General features: G+C 40.1%; 1 protein-coding gene across 1 annotated transcript in view; it reads left to right on the forward strand.

Moving 5' to 3' along the window:
- Positions 1-17,549, forward strand: part of hmga2 (high mobility group AT-hook 2) — a 29,822-nt gene extending 12,273 nt beyond the window's left edge. The window contains exons 4-5 of the mRNA XM_026922594.3: positions 10,521-10,553; positions 12,569-17,549. Coding sequence (XP_026778395.1) covers positions 10,521-10,553; positions 12,569-12,607 — 72 coding nt within the window. The 3' untranslated portion in view covers positions 12,608-17,549. The remainder of the gene's footprint in view (positions 1-10,520; positions 10,554-12,568) is intronic.
- The last annotated feature ends 395 nt before the right edge of the window (positions 17,550-17,944 follow it).

The following is a 17,944-nucleotide window of genomic DNA, read 5'->3' on the forward strand; positions in this document are numbered from 1 at the left end:
AATTTACATGCTGTGTAGCAACTGGTAAGGACACCAATACTATCATCATTTTCTACCTGTTTATATCAATAATGTACAGATATTATTCATCACTACAAAAAGACTGTAGGCTAGTTTTGATTGATAGGAGTCACATGATTGTTGTTGTTTTGTCCTTGGGAATTGCCCTCCCTAGCAATAGGAATTGCCCTCCTCAGGGCGATAAGAAAAGAGAGCTGTGCCTAGCCAAGACCTTGAGAAGCTGATTCAGAATAGAATGTCAATATGAAGAGATTCTGTCCTGTTCAACGTCACACTGCACATCACATTTTTGCTAACCATCAAACAGCATAATCTCAGATAGCTGTGCCAACACTTACCATTGATGACTACAGAAAGATTCAGAAGGTGACCTTTGCTTTTTTATGCATAAATTTTTTTTGGCATGCCTTTCACAATTTTACAAGCATTTAGCAAGTCCTCAAATCCAGCATCTGTGCTGCTAGGTCGATCTGTTTAAGCATGCCAAAGCCCTGATTTACAGTCTCCCTCTTCCTTTTCCGAGTGTGCATCCTGCACAGGTGCTGAGATGGACAGGGTCCTCTGTGCCAAGCGGACAGGCTCCACAGTTGGCAGGGTGAGGAAGAATCTTTGTCCTCAAACAGCTAGCATTAATCAGTTGTGCACAGCAGTTCCCCCTTTCATGCTGCCAGCTGGCTGGTGTCCATTGAGTTTTATGCATTTGGTTCCTCACCAAGCAAGCAGAACTACAGTGGAGAGGGAAGCTCTTTCTCTTCTTGCTGGGCAGTTTGACCCCCTCTCTTGCTAGTAATGTCACAGTTGCATTTTTAGCACTTGGCTGCTTGGCAGACAACCTGTCCATTTGTTTCCATGGAAATAAATGGGTAGGGGGCAAAAAACAATAGATTTATGCCTCATTGTGTTTTCTCATAGAAGTCACTCTTTCAGGGACAGTGCTGCAACCACACAACCACAAGGCCAGGACAAATGGCCCAGGCAATATGTGCAAAGCAAGCCATCAGCAGTCTTTAGTGCCAAGAATTCCTTTGATATGAGGTATAAGACAAGATCTTGATTTATGGTGCCCTTTCACTTGCCAGGTGCTTTGTTCCATTCCCGTCAGTAAGTTTCCTCAACTACGTCCATTGAACTCCTCTGCCCTTGAGTCAACCAGCCACCCAAACACAGTTGACTCTGTGTACGAGTGAGGCACAGACACCAAACATGGTGATATTACCTGTAGCCCTAAAGCCCTTTCACCTCTCGCTTACCTTCCTGTATATTTCTTTAAAGGAAGCCATTGCCAGTTCAGTGTATGTGGGGGGACATTAGTCATTGCAGAACTAACACCAGTGAGACTCCGCACCCTACGCCTTTGGAAAAGGCAGGAGAACGAGTAAATGAATGAGCAGGGGGGCGTGGGGTGTAGGCGGATGGGGGGCGTAGAGGAAGTACTCTCATCTAATACAAGGCTGTGCTGCTCTTGGCTATTGGACAAACAATGTTGGCAGGTGGTGAGGAGCGGAATTAGAGCTCAGGGAAATGGGAGGGAGAGTCCGGCAGTGGGGACGAGGCGGATCGGTGGAGTAGATGAGCACTGGGATTGGGATTCATCCAACAGTCTTGAAGTGTGGTGGAGAGGCTCGGAAAACCCTCAGCCTCTGCCAAAGTGTGAAAAGTTTTTTTTTCCCCTCTTTTTTCTTTTTTCTTTCTTTTTTTGCATATATAGGCTTAGAGGAGGACACTGTGATGGGAATTCAGTGTCAAACATCAAAAACTTTTTATAGCTTCAACAAGTCTCTCAGGCAAAATATTGAACTTGGCCCCATGGGTTTTCTGGCCGGGGATTCCTGTAGTTATCCCAGGAGCTTGGCAGTTCTGTGACTCAGTGAGTGTGAATCAATGGTTTAGTGGATGCTCTATGTGCTCTCCTTCTCTCTTGCTCACTCTCTTTCATGTTTTCACTTGCACACTAAATGGGAAACAACAAACAGGTAATATATGTTGTCAGTATTTTTAACCCCATTTCTCCCAATTTCCCTCCCACTAGCTAAATCGGAAGAAAGTGCTTCTTGCCCTCTTCTGCATACATGAGCTCACAGACCTGCACGCTTGGTTGGTGTCACTCTGAGTTTTGGACTACTGTAGTATGTTCCTGCAAAATGTTGATGCACTTTGTGGCTTTGATATGCTCCTGTCCACTTCATGGCCTTTGACCTCTTTCCAACAGTCTATCAGTTCTTTCTTTTCCATGCTTCCTGCTTACCTCTGTTGTACCTCCTGCAGTAGCTCCAGAGCCAAATTTCCTGCCAGAAAGGTCTATATATACCCAGGTCTGAGCTCCTGGTCCACGCCAGATATTTGCAGGACTCCACTTAGCACATTTCCACTGGTCATTTCTTTTCTTTCCATCTTATTCCAAACCTCCTGGGTGATAATGGTTGGTCAAAAATTCTACTACCTATCATTGATAGGTAGGAGAACAGGGTATCACAGGGTCTCATCATGGGCATAAGACTATGATGCATACACATAGGAGCACACAATCCCTCACTGAAAGGCAGCACCATTCATGCTTCTTAATTTTTTTAAGGTAAGTCCTTTATGTCTGTAATCATGCCCTGTCTCTTCCGAATAGTAAGCATGATGAAAAAGCTACACTTGCTGTTATCTAGCTTTTTTGATTAAGGAAGAAAATGTACGGTTTGGTCCAATTGTTTCATTTAGACATTTAAAAATTATTATTGAGAAAGTAAACCACTTTGTTCATGTTTATTATACCCACTATTGTAATTTTTATTACACAGAGGCATTTAACTCTGTGTAGTCGCTTGATTATTTCCCCTGATGGTGATATGCTGCGTTAATCTATGGTCTGGGTGAGAAGGAAATCAGCCCCAGCCTCTACTCCATATGTGTATTTTTTTTCCTACAACTGTTGGTGGTGCTATTGTTTTTGGTTGCACAAAAGTGAAAAAACAATCCCTGTCAAGCTATTTGTTATCATATGCAGTCCACAGTCGTTTTATTATCTGTACCAAACATGAAAGCACTCATCCAATTAAGCTATATAGCCAGTGTTCACAGAAGTGTTGACGTGAGAAAGGGGAAGAGAGGAAGGGAAAGGGATAACGGGGGGTGGCAACTGTGTTTGTAAGAGCAGGGAAAGGTATGTGGCCTGTGTTATTGATGGTATGGCCTCTACAAAATCCATTGCCTCTATCAGTCTCAGGCCCCACATGTGCTGCCTCTGTTTCCTGTTGGAGGGAATGCTGGGCCGACACAGGGCTGCAGTTGTGAATTCTTTCACTGGTGTCTTTCATCCAGAGGCTTGTACACATCCAGAATATTTCCATGAAACATTAATTGAAATACCTAGTTTGTATTTACAGGTCCAAGCGCATTTTTAAGATTATAGACATTAAAAATGATGAAGATATCACAAAAACAAGGAGAAAAGTCAGTATATAGCTATAGAAGTACATTTCAGATTTGTGTTAAATTTCACACTCTTGTGGAGGATGTTTTAAGCAGGAGAACTCCTACTCCAAACCAAAAATACAGACACACTCACATTAGTGTTGTCAATTAGCTGTTAATGTGCGCAATTAGTGTGATTAATGTACACAAAAATTGAGTCTAAAAAGACAAAAGTCAAAGGAAAGGCAAACAAAATGAGCCTCCACTAAAGGAGACAAATGCCAATGAGGATGTAGATTTACATGCTCAAGTAAAAAAGTAAAATAAACAGTCAGGAGCAGAAAATCAGCCAATGAGCTAGAGGGCTCATCCAGCATGTACTGCTGTAAGGCAGACATTGTTTACATAAATACACCACCCTTTGCTAAATAGTTGATCTTTTTCCAAGTTTTCTCACCACACTTCTGCTGTTCTTCAAATTCTGTGAAAACATAGTGGGGATTCATGTTATTAGCGTATTTTTGCCACTGCCAATAGGACACAGGACATGAGTTGTTCCAGGCAACACAGGTTAATCCACAACATCTGCATCATTCAGCTTACTATGGGCGGAGTTGACTGCTCGTTATGGATTCTTTCCCACTCAACTCTTATTCCTGAACAAAAACACAACTGCATCCTATAGTTTCAAGAACACATGGTCTCTTATATGCTATATAAATGGCTATGAATAACCTGCGCAGCTATCAGTAACAACATAGGATTTGTGTTGTAGAGAGAGACAGACTGAAAAAAACCAAGACACAACCAAAAGACAAGGAACTACAAATGAGTATGAGATACTCTATATGATCCCATAAGACTTAGTAAGGACCCTCAAGACAACAAAAACTCAAACTAGAAAACTGTGTGGAACTGAACTAAAACCTGAATTACAGTGCTGCCCATGACCCCTCTCCCCTTTGAAAAACTCTGGGAACTGATTTCACTTCAAACAGCAGAGGCTCCTAAACGGAGCAGATCCAATTTGCGCCTTTCTTTCCCTCCAGAACACCCCCTCCCAAAAAAAGGAAAAAAAATCTTAACAAAAGGCTGCTTGTCCTGCCAGGAATTTTCCACATTCCTCACTCTGGCAGACATTTTTCTCCTCTACAATGGGCCGTTCAGCAATTCCCCCTAATCGTGGGGTTTAGCTCTACTCTGATAGGTGCCATTCATAGCACTATTTGGTAGGGGAGTGTGGTTGATTGGGAAATGGAGAAGAGATGGAGGGGTGGATGGAGGTTTGTTGGCTGTGAAGGGCTTGGATTTCCTGGCTGTAGAACCTTTTCAGGATCAGCCGAAATAGTGGAGGCATTCCAGGAGAAATCACAAAGCTGACGTTGTGCCACCCCTGCACCCGGGAGATGCCTGGCTCCTTTTCCCCACTTCCACCTTTAGTTTAATATAACATGTGGCCTTTATTCGTAGGAGTGGTGGGGGTGGGGAGGGACGTAGTTACTGGGTGGCTCGTCCGTGGGGTCTGCCTCGAATGAGGGAGTCCTTGGATAGGTTTGCCTCATCAAATCAGGCAGAGTGTTTTTTTATTTTTCCTGTCTTTGTGGAATTCTTGTCAGCGGCCCTAAGGAGAGGCTATGTTAAAAAAAAAAAAAAGGCTTTTGCGCAAACACAAACCATGTGTTCTCAGTTTAAGTTTAAAGTGAACGTGAGCTGCACTCTTGCTTTCTAGACTTCGTCCTATATTTTATTAGCAAGGTAAAATGTAATTGTGTGGGCTCTTTACACTTTAACAATGCTTCAATAATTGCACAGTATTACTGAGTTTCTATTTATAGTTAACGTTTTAATCACGTGGTCGCATTTAAACACAAAATATTAGTCTAAAGAGAACTTCATCTCGAAACCAACCACCACAGATCTCCAAGACAGAGTTAAATATAGTGGCCTGGATCAAAAATCCAAAGTATTAGGATTAGGATATTAGTATTAGCTTTGTCACAATTTGGAAATTTGGAGCTACCTTTTTTCTAGAGCCTTGTGTAGTGAAGATGTCATGGTTTTCTGTAGAAAACTCAGATATGTGGTTCTGTTGAAGTCTGTTAAGAGTTTAGACACTACACAAATATACAATAAAGGTCAAAGAGCAAGGTCATGGCCACAAAATCCTGCCTGAAGACATTACCTATAATTATCAATAACTGGGATTAACAAAAAAAAATAGTTAAAATGGTGTCGTAAAAGAAAAACGTTCACCCTATCATTGGGAGATTGCAAGTTTGAATCGCCCCATGGTCAGGAGTAGCCATCTCTGTGGTTGGGAAGGCATTACACACACACTCTCTCTCTCTCTCTCTCTCTCTCTCTCTCTCTCTCTCTATATATATATATATATATATATATATATATACTGTCGATTAGAATGACATGTTTTTGAAGTCATGTATGCCTAAGAGGGTAACTAGTGTGGTGATGGGCTACACATCTGAGAAAGCATGTGTTAGACTTCACTCTCATCCGTTGTTTGCTGTTGAGCAATAAAGAAATATCTCATAGATGGAAATTTACTAATTGGAAGATCTGTGATTCATGACACCAGACAAACACCCAAATGTTATGAGAAAAGGCCAGAAAGAAAGTTATTCCACCAGCTTTGAACTGAGAGGAACACGGGGGTTCCCCTTAGTTGGCAGCTTTTAGTAAAATGCAAGGCATGCAAAGGGGACCTTTAGACGTGCCATGTTGTGAGGATGAGAATCCTTCCTTTTGCTGTGTACACTGTGAGGCCTCACACTGTTCCAGCATGCTCTTCTCTGGAGCTGCTAAGACTTGCACTTGCAAGTTCAAGGACTGTCGTCTCGCTATTACATAAGTCAGAAACTTCTAATCATTACTTGTGCCTCTTTACCCTTGCATAATCTCTTTGTGTAACCTTTTCTCTATATACATGTACATGCCTATCTTCATACTTATTAAAAAAGAAAACTGAACAAATATGGACTCAGAGCAATGCACAATGTGGGTGTCTTCAGGTTTGCCACCAATTCAGTGAGTTGTCACATACACAAAAAGCATGCGCTGAGAACACACAGAGGACAAGGCAAGATTACACAAGAATTGACTCGTAAATTCTTTGAAATCCAAGAGGCATGAATCATTGCCAAGGTATTCTGAAGTGAAGATCTACCACTTCACAGGGAGGGGTAGAGCTATTGACAGCAGAAGAACAGTAGGAGGTCTGCTCTTTCCTTGCTTTTCCTTCATACACTGGAATAGTGAAGGAGATGGACAGGTTTTTATTGCCAGCAAAGATACACCCACACAAATTGCGGCTGGTAAAAGTTCATGCCTGTCTCGTCAGTTAGAGAGGGGGTGACAAACTGATTATCCTGTTTTGTCAGAACTTGAAAAGGGGGCCGACAGTCCAGATGAGAGTTAACTGGCTGTTGAAGAGTTCACTTATCTTGTTATGCTTTATTCCTTTGGCAAACCTAAGTGCTCTGCTGAGAGCTGTGGAGGATTTTCTGAGCACACTGAAGGAGAGTGTCATTGTTGTCCGCTGCATTTTTATTTATGTATTTATTTTTTGTTAAAGCAAAGCTGCTGTACAGCAGCCTTTAGCATGGACTAAGCAGTGATGCCATGTTTTCTTTTGCTTTTCTTTTCTCCCCATTCCTCTGGTGAGCATTCTTTGATGTTATCATTCCTGAGCATGGTGTGTGTGTTTCAGTGATCCGCCAGGCAGTTGTTACAAGGCATGCAAAACTCTATAAGCTGGGAAACCAGGCTGTGGCAAGTCAGATGGCACTGGCAGAAAAAAAGGAAACACACTGACTGCTGTAAAACTCAATCTCTGCACTAAAAAAAGACTTCTGTACATTTAATCCTACTGTGACATTTTGGTCGCTATGACAGAACAATGACTAAAGGATGCACTAACCACAGTGCAGACTACAAAATTCTATATTATCTTTCATTCTTGATAGATATATAATTTATTTGTCTATTTTGGACAATGCAAGTGACAGATGGGTATACACAACAGAATTGATAATATGCACAGTTTAAAAATATCTTAGTGTCTTGCAATGCGCAGCAGTAATATTTGTAGAACTGTGATGTACACCAATATTCCTGGAATGAAGATTGTTCATGTAATTAGTAGTGAGTGTTATGGCCAAAAATCTATATGATGGCATAGTTTAAGATGGTCATGGTATCGGTTTCTATCACAATATAATAAGATGTCGATTCAGTTTTACAAAGACCATCTTTACTCTTGGTATGCTTTGGCCACCTGATGAACAAATAAAATCAAACTGAACTTCACATTTATATTGTGCTTTAAATACAATTTAAATACAATTGAGATTAGACAAAGCAAATGACATTTAAGTTTGCTATTTATCATTGATTGATAACTGCTTCATCATTAGTAGGTTTTATTTTTATAAGCTTTTAACTGTAGACAACGTCGTTAAATGTTTTGTATTGTTTGCTATAAGGCACTAACAGCTCCTCCTCCATACCAAGTGAAATCGGTTCAGGTTTTTTTTTTCCCCCGGGATCAATCACAACTCAGCAGGCAGCTCCGATTCTGCACATTTTCTTATTTCTGAATAACTGGAATTGGCAAGCCCAAATTTGGGGGAGGTGGGGAAGTGTCTTCAACCAGTAATGACTGATAATGTGAGTTTAAGTCTCAGGTTACACCTATTTGCAGGTAGGTGTAGATGTTAAATGGCAGGAGTAAATTTTCTCAGGTTAATTAGTTTTTTCTGCCATGTTATTCCTCCTTTGATCAGTTAGTGAGGAGCGTTGGGAAAATGTGTAACCGTAACACCACTGGACACTTATTGACCAGTGTTTCCCTGTTTCTTATTATTGAAATGGCTCCCATTAAAATGTGTAATTAAGACATTTCAAACCAACTCTGGCAGGTTAAATGTATCACTGAAATGATTAACCCGTGAATTCACAACCAGGACAGAAATAGAAATGAGGAATTTTTTTGGGTGCCATCAGACAGGATCAAAATATCCCAACTCTTTTTACCAAGAGTGTCATGTACCAGTGCTAATATGATGGGATATGTAGCGGAGCTTGGTGGAGAGCCAAAGCCCTGTGCCATGTGGAGTTCATCACAGGATTGCTTGCATTCAATACGAGCGCCAGAATGGCAATTGATTTGTACTGCATTATCTCGAAAGGAAGTCGATCTGGGAAGGGCTTTCCAAAGATAGCTGGGTAGCAAAGGAGGGAGAGAGGGGGAATAGGTTGCATTCTTTCTCGGGGGTTGAGTTTCAACACTGATGGGGCAGTTGCCTCTGGGGCTTCTTCTGCTGATCTCTTCCTTCTCTGGGAACATATCTCTGGTTCCCTCAGCACTGGGCCGCACACAGTGTGTGTGTGTGTGTGTGTGTGTGTGTGTGTAGGACGTTGGGGGGCCCCAGGGTCACCAGGCCCCACTCAGCTCTGGCCCACATCTTAAACCAGCACCCAGAGTGTCAGCTCCAAGCAACTTCAAAGTAGAGCTTCAGCCTTGTGAAAGACAATGCCAAGATTTCCCCTTTTGTGCAGATGGGGCAGAAGGGAAGGAGGTGGAGGGAAAGTTCTGAGCCATAGAAAATGGGGGGCCTCTCTACCTATAGAGCTCTGGTTTCAAATACTGTTTGTCCTGAGCTACATTCCACAGTCAGTGATGGGGAAGAGAGCTGTGGGAACTCATTCTTCACATGGAGATTTGCCACTGCAAGTTTATAGAGGTGTTAAGATGTAAAACACATAAAATGATTTTGAGACAAGCCTCGCTTTATCCTTTTTGAAACATTTGCATGCAAACCATTTTATTTCAGGGGCTTTCACTGATCGAATTTTTGGCTTATAATCACTTCAGTCTTGTAACCTGTAACTGTATCTTTTGGCCATTCAGTTTTCATTCTGTAACAGGAAAATCGCAAAAGTGACAATAACCTTTTATCCACTTTGCAAATTGATGTATAAAATTGGAAAATAAAGGACAACCTGTTATTATCTTTCGGTTCTTGAGGGGTAAAATAATTCAGTCTGAGTTTAGGTAGTTCCTTTATCTCCTAACACATGTTCATTACCAAGTTAGCTCCAAAATTACTGTATATCTATAGGAAGCGTATTGGCCGTTATTATTAAAATGTTCATCTTTCATTTCATTTTTCTATTTTAAAGTGAGACAATTTGTAAAATGTATTGTAGGGAACAAATGTATTACCAGTGAAGGCACAGTGCAGGTATTAGATCACTTACAGGCCTTCAAGAGCAGCTAATTTTGCATATTAGCTTGTTAAACTATGACAATGAATGTGACTAATGAGAAGATTTGCCATTAAAATGTAGGACAGAGCCACAATTTGGTGGAGGTATTTGTCAACAAAGACATGGTTACCAAGTATCTGAATTATTGGTTGACAGTTCCCAGCTTGTATTTGCTTACTCCTTCGTCTTCTCAATTTCTCTTTATCGACACACACACTCTACTCTCAGGTCCATCCGGTGCTGACATTTACTATGTTACAGCCTGCTGGCATTCTGGCAGGAACTGGCACAAAATGCACCAGCTGTTCCCAACAATCCAGTGTAGTATGTGTGTGTGTGTCTGTGTGTGTTCTCCTTGCAGTGGCTGGCTTTAGTTGCAACACAAGGGACTGTCAGGGCTTTTTTTTGTTTCTGGGAGAGCAGAAGACTGCTCAGCTGTCTGCTTGGGGTCTTAGAGCCTCTTCCGGTGGGGTGGCAATGCTTAGTGAGTGTGATGTAACACTAGGAGGGCACAATCTGGGCTTTGTTCACTCACCCATTTGCCTACTATGAAGGTTCTGCTGTGTGCCCCATTCTCCTTTAATTTACGGTTAGGTGCTGGCGCTTTATAGAAGGCAATTTAGTTTTTTTTTTTTTTTTACCTAAATTTAGCTTTAGGTAGTGCTGCTATTGATGTGTGCAGTTATATTCAGAGAAGTAGCTTTTCTCTCCATTTATATGTCAAACAGATTGCAAGTGTCAGGAATGGTGGCATGGTAAGCGGTAGCAAAAATGATAAAAATCATAACTGTTTTTCTTGCTCTCTCTTGCAGCCACAGCAAGTGGTCCAAGAAAAGCCTGCTCAGGTATGTAACCAAAATTTTTTATCCTTAGTGTATCCTACACACACACACACACACACACACACATACTAGCCAATGGCTCTCTCACATTAGTGCTTACTTCAAAAAACAATAAGAATTTCAGCTGAAAACTGCATGGCTTCACTGTACTACAACCCATGTCAAAGCATGAGAATACAGACCCATATGGGCTCAGCTCACTAGCCAAATGTACACAGTCTATCAGAAAAGTAGGCCTACGTGCTTATATTTACATCAGAGTGTAGGAGAGTCACGGCCAGTTTGGGTTTTCAAGGTTTCACAGTTCCCAGTCTCTGACTCAACAGCGTAACTGTTTCTCTAGCCAGGGACCTGCAGGGTGAATCTCTAGTGCCAATATAAACATTATACTACTGCACATAAAATCAGAGCTTTCTGCCATATCATCTCCTTCTGTGCCCTCACCGATAGATATGGAATCTGACCTGAAGATATAGATCAGAAAAGGGGGTCTTTTTTGCTTCAATGCATTAAAAATAGAAAAACAGATGAGAACTCAAGCGAATCAGCTGATGGCAGGGATATGCTGGTAAATTTATATTTGCATTCAAATGATTTAAATTGGTGGACATTTGGTTAAAAAAAATCTCCAAATGCAAATACCTTCAAGTGCAATTAAAGGACCAGCAGTGACTATGTTGATTAGTGTGGGAAGTTACCTATGGAAAGTAATGAATAGGTAAGAAATTCTCTCCCTCCCCTCCTTTGTTCGCTGGTGCGAACCATTTTGCGGTGGGAATGCATAACTGCAGCCTGATTTGTTGCTGTGTGGGAATGCATGGGCTGTAATACACACACACACACACACACATACACACACCTACTTATTTTTATATCTGTATAGCACTCCAAATATTCGTATCTGTAGCTGTTTTTTTGATTTGAACTCAAAGTGGCGTGGCCTACACTCTTAAAAAAAAATTAAATATGAAGCCTACGATTATGGCCCCAGAAACACTGGCAAGTAGAAATGCCAGGACTGACAGCATGGTCTGTGAATTCTCCTCACTTGATCATTTGACTCCTGACTCATCATTTGAGTTCATTATTGGTCTCAATAAGAGATGTCTGCTAGACTGTTTTTAATCACGCTTGCCCAGTTATTTTATGTATGGTTCTTGCAAAAACCTTGACTTTAGAATCTAGCGTAACTGCAAAAGTCCTACATTAAGAAAAAGAGAGAGCTATTCACTAGGTTTATCTATAGAACCGTCTCTCACCCAGCAGTGTAAACGTTAGGCCATCCATATTTGTTACTTTTTGCTGACCAATTTCTTTTGCCTTCTCTTGCCTTCTTTGTAAATGAAAGATGCATGCATGCAGATCAATGTGAGGGATGGTATTCCTCACTCACCTGTCAATCAGAGTAACACTAGTGACTCGCAGGCATCTGTTATGTATATGGAAGAGTAGTTTGCACTCTCATCAGCTGACAGCTGTCATGTTGCATTGCGAATAGTTCATGTGTCTCGCAGGAAGCAGGTGTTAGCATTTGCCCACCCAGGTTCGGAAAATGGCCAAGACTGTCCCCTCACGCTTTCTTTTTCCTCATTCTCTCTCTCTCTCTCTCTCTCTCTCTCTCTCTCTCTCTCTCTGTCTCTCTCTGTCTCTCTCTCTCTCTCTACTTCTTACTGCAACTCTCAGTGATGGCCATCTCAGCAGCAGCTAGACTAGACATTAAAACGGGGACTAGTGATCAGTTTCAATCAAATTTAAGCAGTTCATAGAGGATGACTATGTCAAACCAGAACTAAACCAAATCTTTACAGTACTGGCAACTCCACATGCATTACTACCTTTATGTTTAGATATGAATAATAAAAAAAATCCCCAAATATAAGTTGATAAGTTTGCATCTCCCTTTCTTCATTATGTTTTAGTATTAGCCCTCAAATGTGGCGTCATTTAGTGTGTGTGTGTGTGTGTGTGTGTGTAGAAATGGCAGTGATTGAAGTTAGGCTATTTTTTGTGCTTTGTAGGAAGAGGAGGAGGCCGAGGGCTCGCCCGAGGAGGACTAAACAACCACATCATTTTACCTCTACCTCATCCAGCTGTCAGCTCTCTTCAAGGGAAAAGACTGCCTTGACCACTTATCGTTGAGTTTCCACTTTTGTTTATCAAGTTTGTTAATCGTTTTCATTTGTTGCTTTTCTTAGGTTAATTTTTGTTTGTTCTTGTTTGTTTATTTTGTTTTGTTTTTGTGATCAGCACACAAAACCTCATAGCACGAACGCGGGGCAAAAACACAGCAACAAAAAAACACAACCATTGTGCAGATGATAATTCTGCTCACCTCCGCATTCCAAACTGCTGTAGCACAGAGGTGCAGGGGTTAGCCACATGGGATGTGCTGCGGTTGCTCTTGCCACATACACACACACGCACACACACACTGATATTTCAGGCATTTAGCAAAAGAGAAAGAAAACCTATCTGGTTTTGTCATTTGAAAAGTTTGTGGTAGAGCCTAGACACAGTTACTCCATCACAAGTGCACACACATGCAGAAAGCCCCTTACTTCTGTGTCACACCACCAAAGACAGAGGAGAAATGAACCATTCTGTTACCAATCTGATGATATCTACGATACAGCATTTTATATCAACCTCCTGTGATAAAAAGTGTTCAACAGAAAATGATTCACTCGTATAAAAAAGAGTTGGCCTGCAGTTCTGAGCAGTCAGACTGAAAATAAAATGGCCTGTTGGGCATTAATCGAAGAAAGTTACATGCATTACATGAGTTATATAGTTTTGTGATGCTACAAAAAGAGTCTGAAGAACATTGAGCTGAACATACTTAAAGGCCATGTCATAGCATAAAATGATTTGTCAGCTATGTTGTACAAAAAGCCCCAATTCAATGATGTAGACAAGACTTTGCATTACGTATTCAAATACTAGAACTCCCTTATTATCACTGGGTCTTAACATGTACATGAGTACGGGACTTGGAATGCCTCGGGACCTTTTATAAATCGTTTTTAGAGGCTTTCCAGGGTAATAAAACTGGTATCAAAAAGTCATTAAGGAATGCAAATAATATGAGGGTTATAACCTTTAAAAGATGATCTTGTAGAAATGTGTTCATATAAAGAACTCTCAATTGAAAATCTTCACCAAAAACATAACTAAGCTTTACTATATTTGCCTTAAAATAAGCCCAGAGTTTGTTCAATTTTAATTAGCGTGGTGTCATAATTACATGAACGTGGGATTACTGCAGGCTTCTTTAGTGTCAGGGGATAAAAAGACAGAGTTGGTTTGGTGTTTATTTTCTAGTCTGTCTTTGGTGGTGAGCTTAAAAACTAGACAAAACGTACTCTTGCAAATTGTAAATGAGACACAAGTCTCCAACAGTACTACAGAACAATCATGCAGCAATCTACTGTACATACACAATCCTGGCATCTTCTTAACCATTTTACATGTATAGCTTCGTTATTGTGTTTCTTTCTGTTTTTTCTCTTTTGTAAAACATAGCTTTAAAGAAGACATAATATTCAATACTTTCACATAAAGGGAAGTATGTCATCCCATTCTGACTCAAAAACTGAACCTCAAGAAACATAATCCACAGGAAAGAAACCACACTATACCTCAAGACACACAAGATACATGAAGCACAGTGACCATGGAAGGGTTCAGGGCTTCGATCCTGTCGGCACTGTTGCCCATGAAATATCTCCTCACCATTTCAAAGCTACCTCCGATTTCTTCACCCAGCGAATCAGCTTGTGAGACACACGCTGCTATAAACTACTCATTACTCAGCAGGTGATGGCAGTGAGTGCCAATGTCAAAAAAACCTTCTCTGAATGCCTGTAATAATAATGTATGATGGCACAGAGAAGCTCTGCAAATGATTTGTCAGGCAGGTGATGACTGAAATCCGAGGTGTGATTGGATTCCAAGATGAACTCCTCAAGCAGCTAAGGGAATACGTACTGTTTTTTTAAAAAAAAAAAATTGTTTTCTTATTTTTAACACTTTCATTTACCTGTTATATGTAATAAGATTCTTTTCTTTCTCTGCGACTGGGGCATCTGTTTTACATCAGTTAACTTGAATATGTTTTGTACTGATTTACTCAATTGTTTCTATGGATCAAATGCTTGTATGACTCTAAATGATATTATTGCAAATGGATTTTCTCTGCTCCTCTTATTTTTTCCTTTCTTCTCTTTTCTTTGCGTTTTAGCGTAGATTTCTTCTGATATACATACTATTCAGATATGTACCTCAAAAAAGCGAAAAAAAAGACTAATAATCAATTGACAATACCTACCTCCGGTCTTGATAAAATAAATGATTTTGCCTGGTCTATTTCAGCACAATTTCAAACGATGTATGCTGAAAAAAAAGGACTGCACAAAATCCATGCTTTACAAACATTCAATTTAAATCAATTTTAATTTGCCTGGGGGAGAAGACAGAGTACAAAAAACTTGATATTTTTTCAGGTTAAAAAATATATATATGTTTTGGTTTTGTATATTGCATACATGACTATGTTTTTGAAAGATTAGTAGATATCGAGATATACTTGATTAGCAAGTTTTGTGTCTTTTACACAAATGTGATTTTCTGTTCTTATGTGGTTCAAGCAGGTTTATATGTAATACTTCATTTGTAGTGAAATGTTACACCTTTTTCAGCCTATCATCATGAAAACCTTTGAACCGTTAACTGGTATTCTCAACTGGGTCTGAGGTAGAGCCTCGTGGAAAGCTAGTGGAGCAGCGGACATGCCTCTTGAATTGACACATTTATAACTGCATGGAGTGGCTACCTTTAGCATGGCAGCTGCAAACCAACATTAGATCTTGCTCAAACACTGTAACGCTACCTAACTTTCTACAAATTCAGCAGAGCAAAAATCTGTCTGAAAGAGTAGCTTACCTGTGTAGGCATTGAAATATGGTCTTTTGGCAGCTTGAAACTAAGGCTACATTCACATTTGACACATTATGAAGAAACTAAATGGCAGAGACATAAATTACCTTCTTTTTGCATCAAGCATCCAAAATGAAATGCAGCTCTGCAGGGAGCTGTACATTCATCAGAAAGTTCAGCTCACTGTAAACACCTTCAGTTTACTGTCAATGCAACAGTCGTATGTGATTTATGTGAATGCAGCTTAATTCCGAGTACTCACCGAGTTGGTAGATGTTGCCGTTTATCACTTCAAAAATTGACTATTTTGGGAGAATTAAAAGAACAAGTTAAATGAGCTAAAAATTTAGGTGGGTGAAGCAGGTTCCTGCTTAGTGGTGAAATGCAACTCCTACTTACAGTGACATGCATTGCTCTGTCAGACCTAAAGCAGAACACATACTTCCTGCAAAAGTGATGTGCACTTAGCTCAGATGAGCAAAATAACATACTATAGCCGGTCACAGTACTGACAGTGAGTGATCAAAAAAAGAACATAAGGAATTGTAAACTAGCCTGAAACAACATCATGCTCACGAATGTCTGTTCATTAGAAATGTATTTCTTTTGTGGTGCTCTGGATTACGTAGAGATTCTACAAATGGAGTTATTTTCCTGTCAAAAGGAATCGAATGTAAAAGCTTCATCCTCGCATGATAAATTTACTAAATACATGATGATAGTGCATTGTAGGCTCATTGGCATTTCCAAATTGTCCATAGAGTGTGAGTGTGTGTGTGATTGTGCCCTTCGATGGATTGGCACCCCATCCAGAGTGTCCCCCACCTTGTGCCTTGGATAGGCTCCAGGTTCCCCCAAGACCCCGTGTAGGATAAGCGGTACAGAAAATGGATGATTAAAATGCAAGGGTTTTGACTGAAACATCTCACTACTGTAACATGTTTAAGGGGGTGGGGCCAAGTGGATAACTCCAGAGAGCTGAGGTGTGGATCTGAAACACAACGTCTTACAAATTGCTACAAAAATTAAAACTATGCACAGTCAAACCCAAAGATAGATGTAAAGGATGAATTGGATGTGTGATTTAAAATGATTTAAAATGAACCATAAGACGTAGTAGAGATTTTGCTGACGCATTCACATACTGGAAGTAAACTCCATTTCTGCAGAGAGAAATGATTTTGAATCTGCACTGAAATGTAGATTCTGTTTTATCTGCATTTGCAGAAATACCGAAGGTCCCTAAAACATCTTTTCATTTGGAGACGCCATATAATGTATAGGGCGTTCCGTTGTTTAGGCAGTTTATAAGTTTATTAAGCTTGTTTAATTTTTGTTTACCCCTAACAAACATCTGTTTGCAAGAAGTATGTTCACTCCTTTAGGGAAATTGTGAACAAAAAGTACTGTTCCCTGTGATGCACATGTCTGACAATGTGCATTGCTGAGAAGATGTCACGATGTTCTTGAGTCCTTCCTTGACTTGATCTGTTGGTTTGAATGTGTATCCACAGGAGCCACTGTTAATGTGCTTTCCGCTGTGGGTGTCATAATGAAGTCGACTTTGCTAATGTGTTCTAGTACAATCGAATACACACTACTACCTCCAAGAGGGTCTCTTTTTTTTACCTCATTACTCAAACTGCTTAAATTCAGTTAAATTCAGGTGGCTGACTCCAGGGAGAACATGTTATATATAATTATATATATATTTTTTGTTCATATATCTATTTTTATGGGTGATACATTTTATAAGTCTGTTCATCTCTGCCTTTCAGTCACAGTTGGACTGGACAGTTACCTTGTTCTAAAGCCTTTTTCTTCTCATTATGCAATGTTATGTAGTTTCATTAGCTGTGGGGAGAGAAGGTCACCTGTTCTTGGCCTCCTCCACCTAATATATAACTTCAAATGTTTTCTAACATTTATGGCTTTCTCTGTTTCACCTAGTATTGTTGTCTATAATTCCACTTCAAATTGCTTGCCTGTTAAAAAATTGAATAAAAAAGTTCTCTTTATAGATATTCACTGCCTTATTCAGCACAATAAAATGGGTGCTTGTGACTGATGTTGTCTGTGAAGTCTTTTGTGAAACACTGCTTTCGTTTACTATTAAAAAATGATTCTTCAAGGGTTCAAGATTCTCTACACTGTAAATAGTCATTTATACCTTACTTAAAAATGTACCTAATTTTGGCAAAATTTAATTTAACCAGTTATTCCATCTTGTTGATGAGGAAAGTGATTAAACTTATCAGCTTTAAGTAAGCTTTGCATAGTAGAGGTAGAACTATATGCAATACATTCAAAATTGTGCACATGCTGTGGTCAAGCCTTATTCCAGCCCAGTGCAAATGTACAGACGGGTGACAAATTAAAGGAAAAAGCTTAAGTGCGTTAGTAAGCTGTTGGCTCACTACGAGACGCCAGAACAAATACAGTGTGTCTTGGCACAGATT

This window comes from Pangasianodon hypophthalmus, chromosome 18 (genome assembly GCF_027358585.1).
Source record: "Pangasianodon hypophthalmus isolate fPanHyp1 chromosome 18, fPanHyp1.pri, whole genome shotgun sequence".
In the NCBI taxonomy this organism is placed as follows: domain Eukaryota; kingdom Metazoa; phylum Chordata; class Actinopteri; order Siluriformes; family Pangasiidae; genus Pangasianodon; species Pangasianodon hypophthalmus.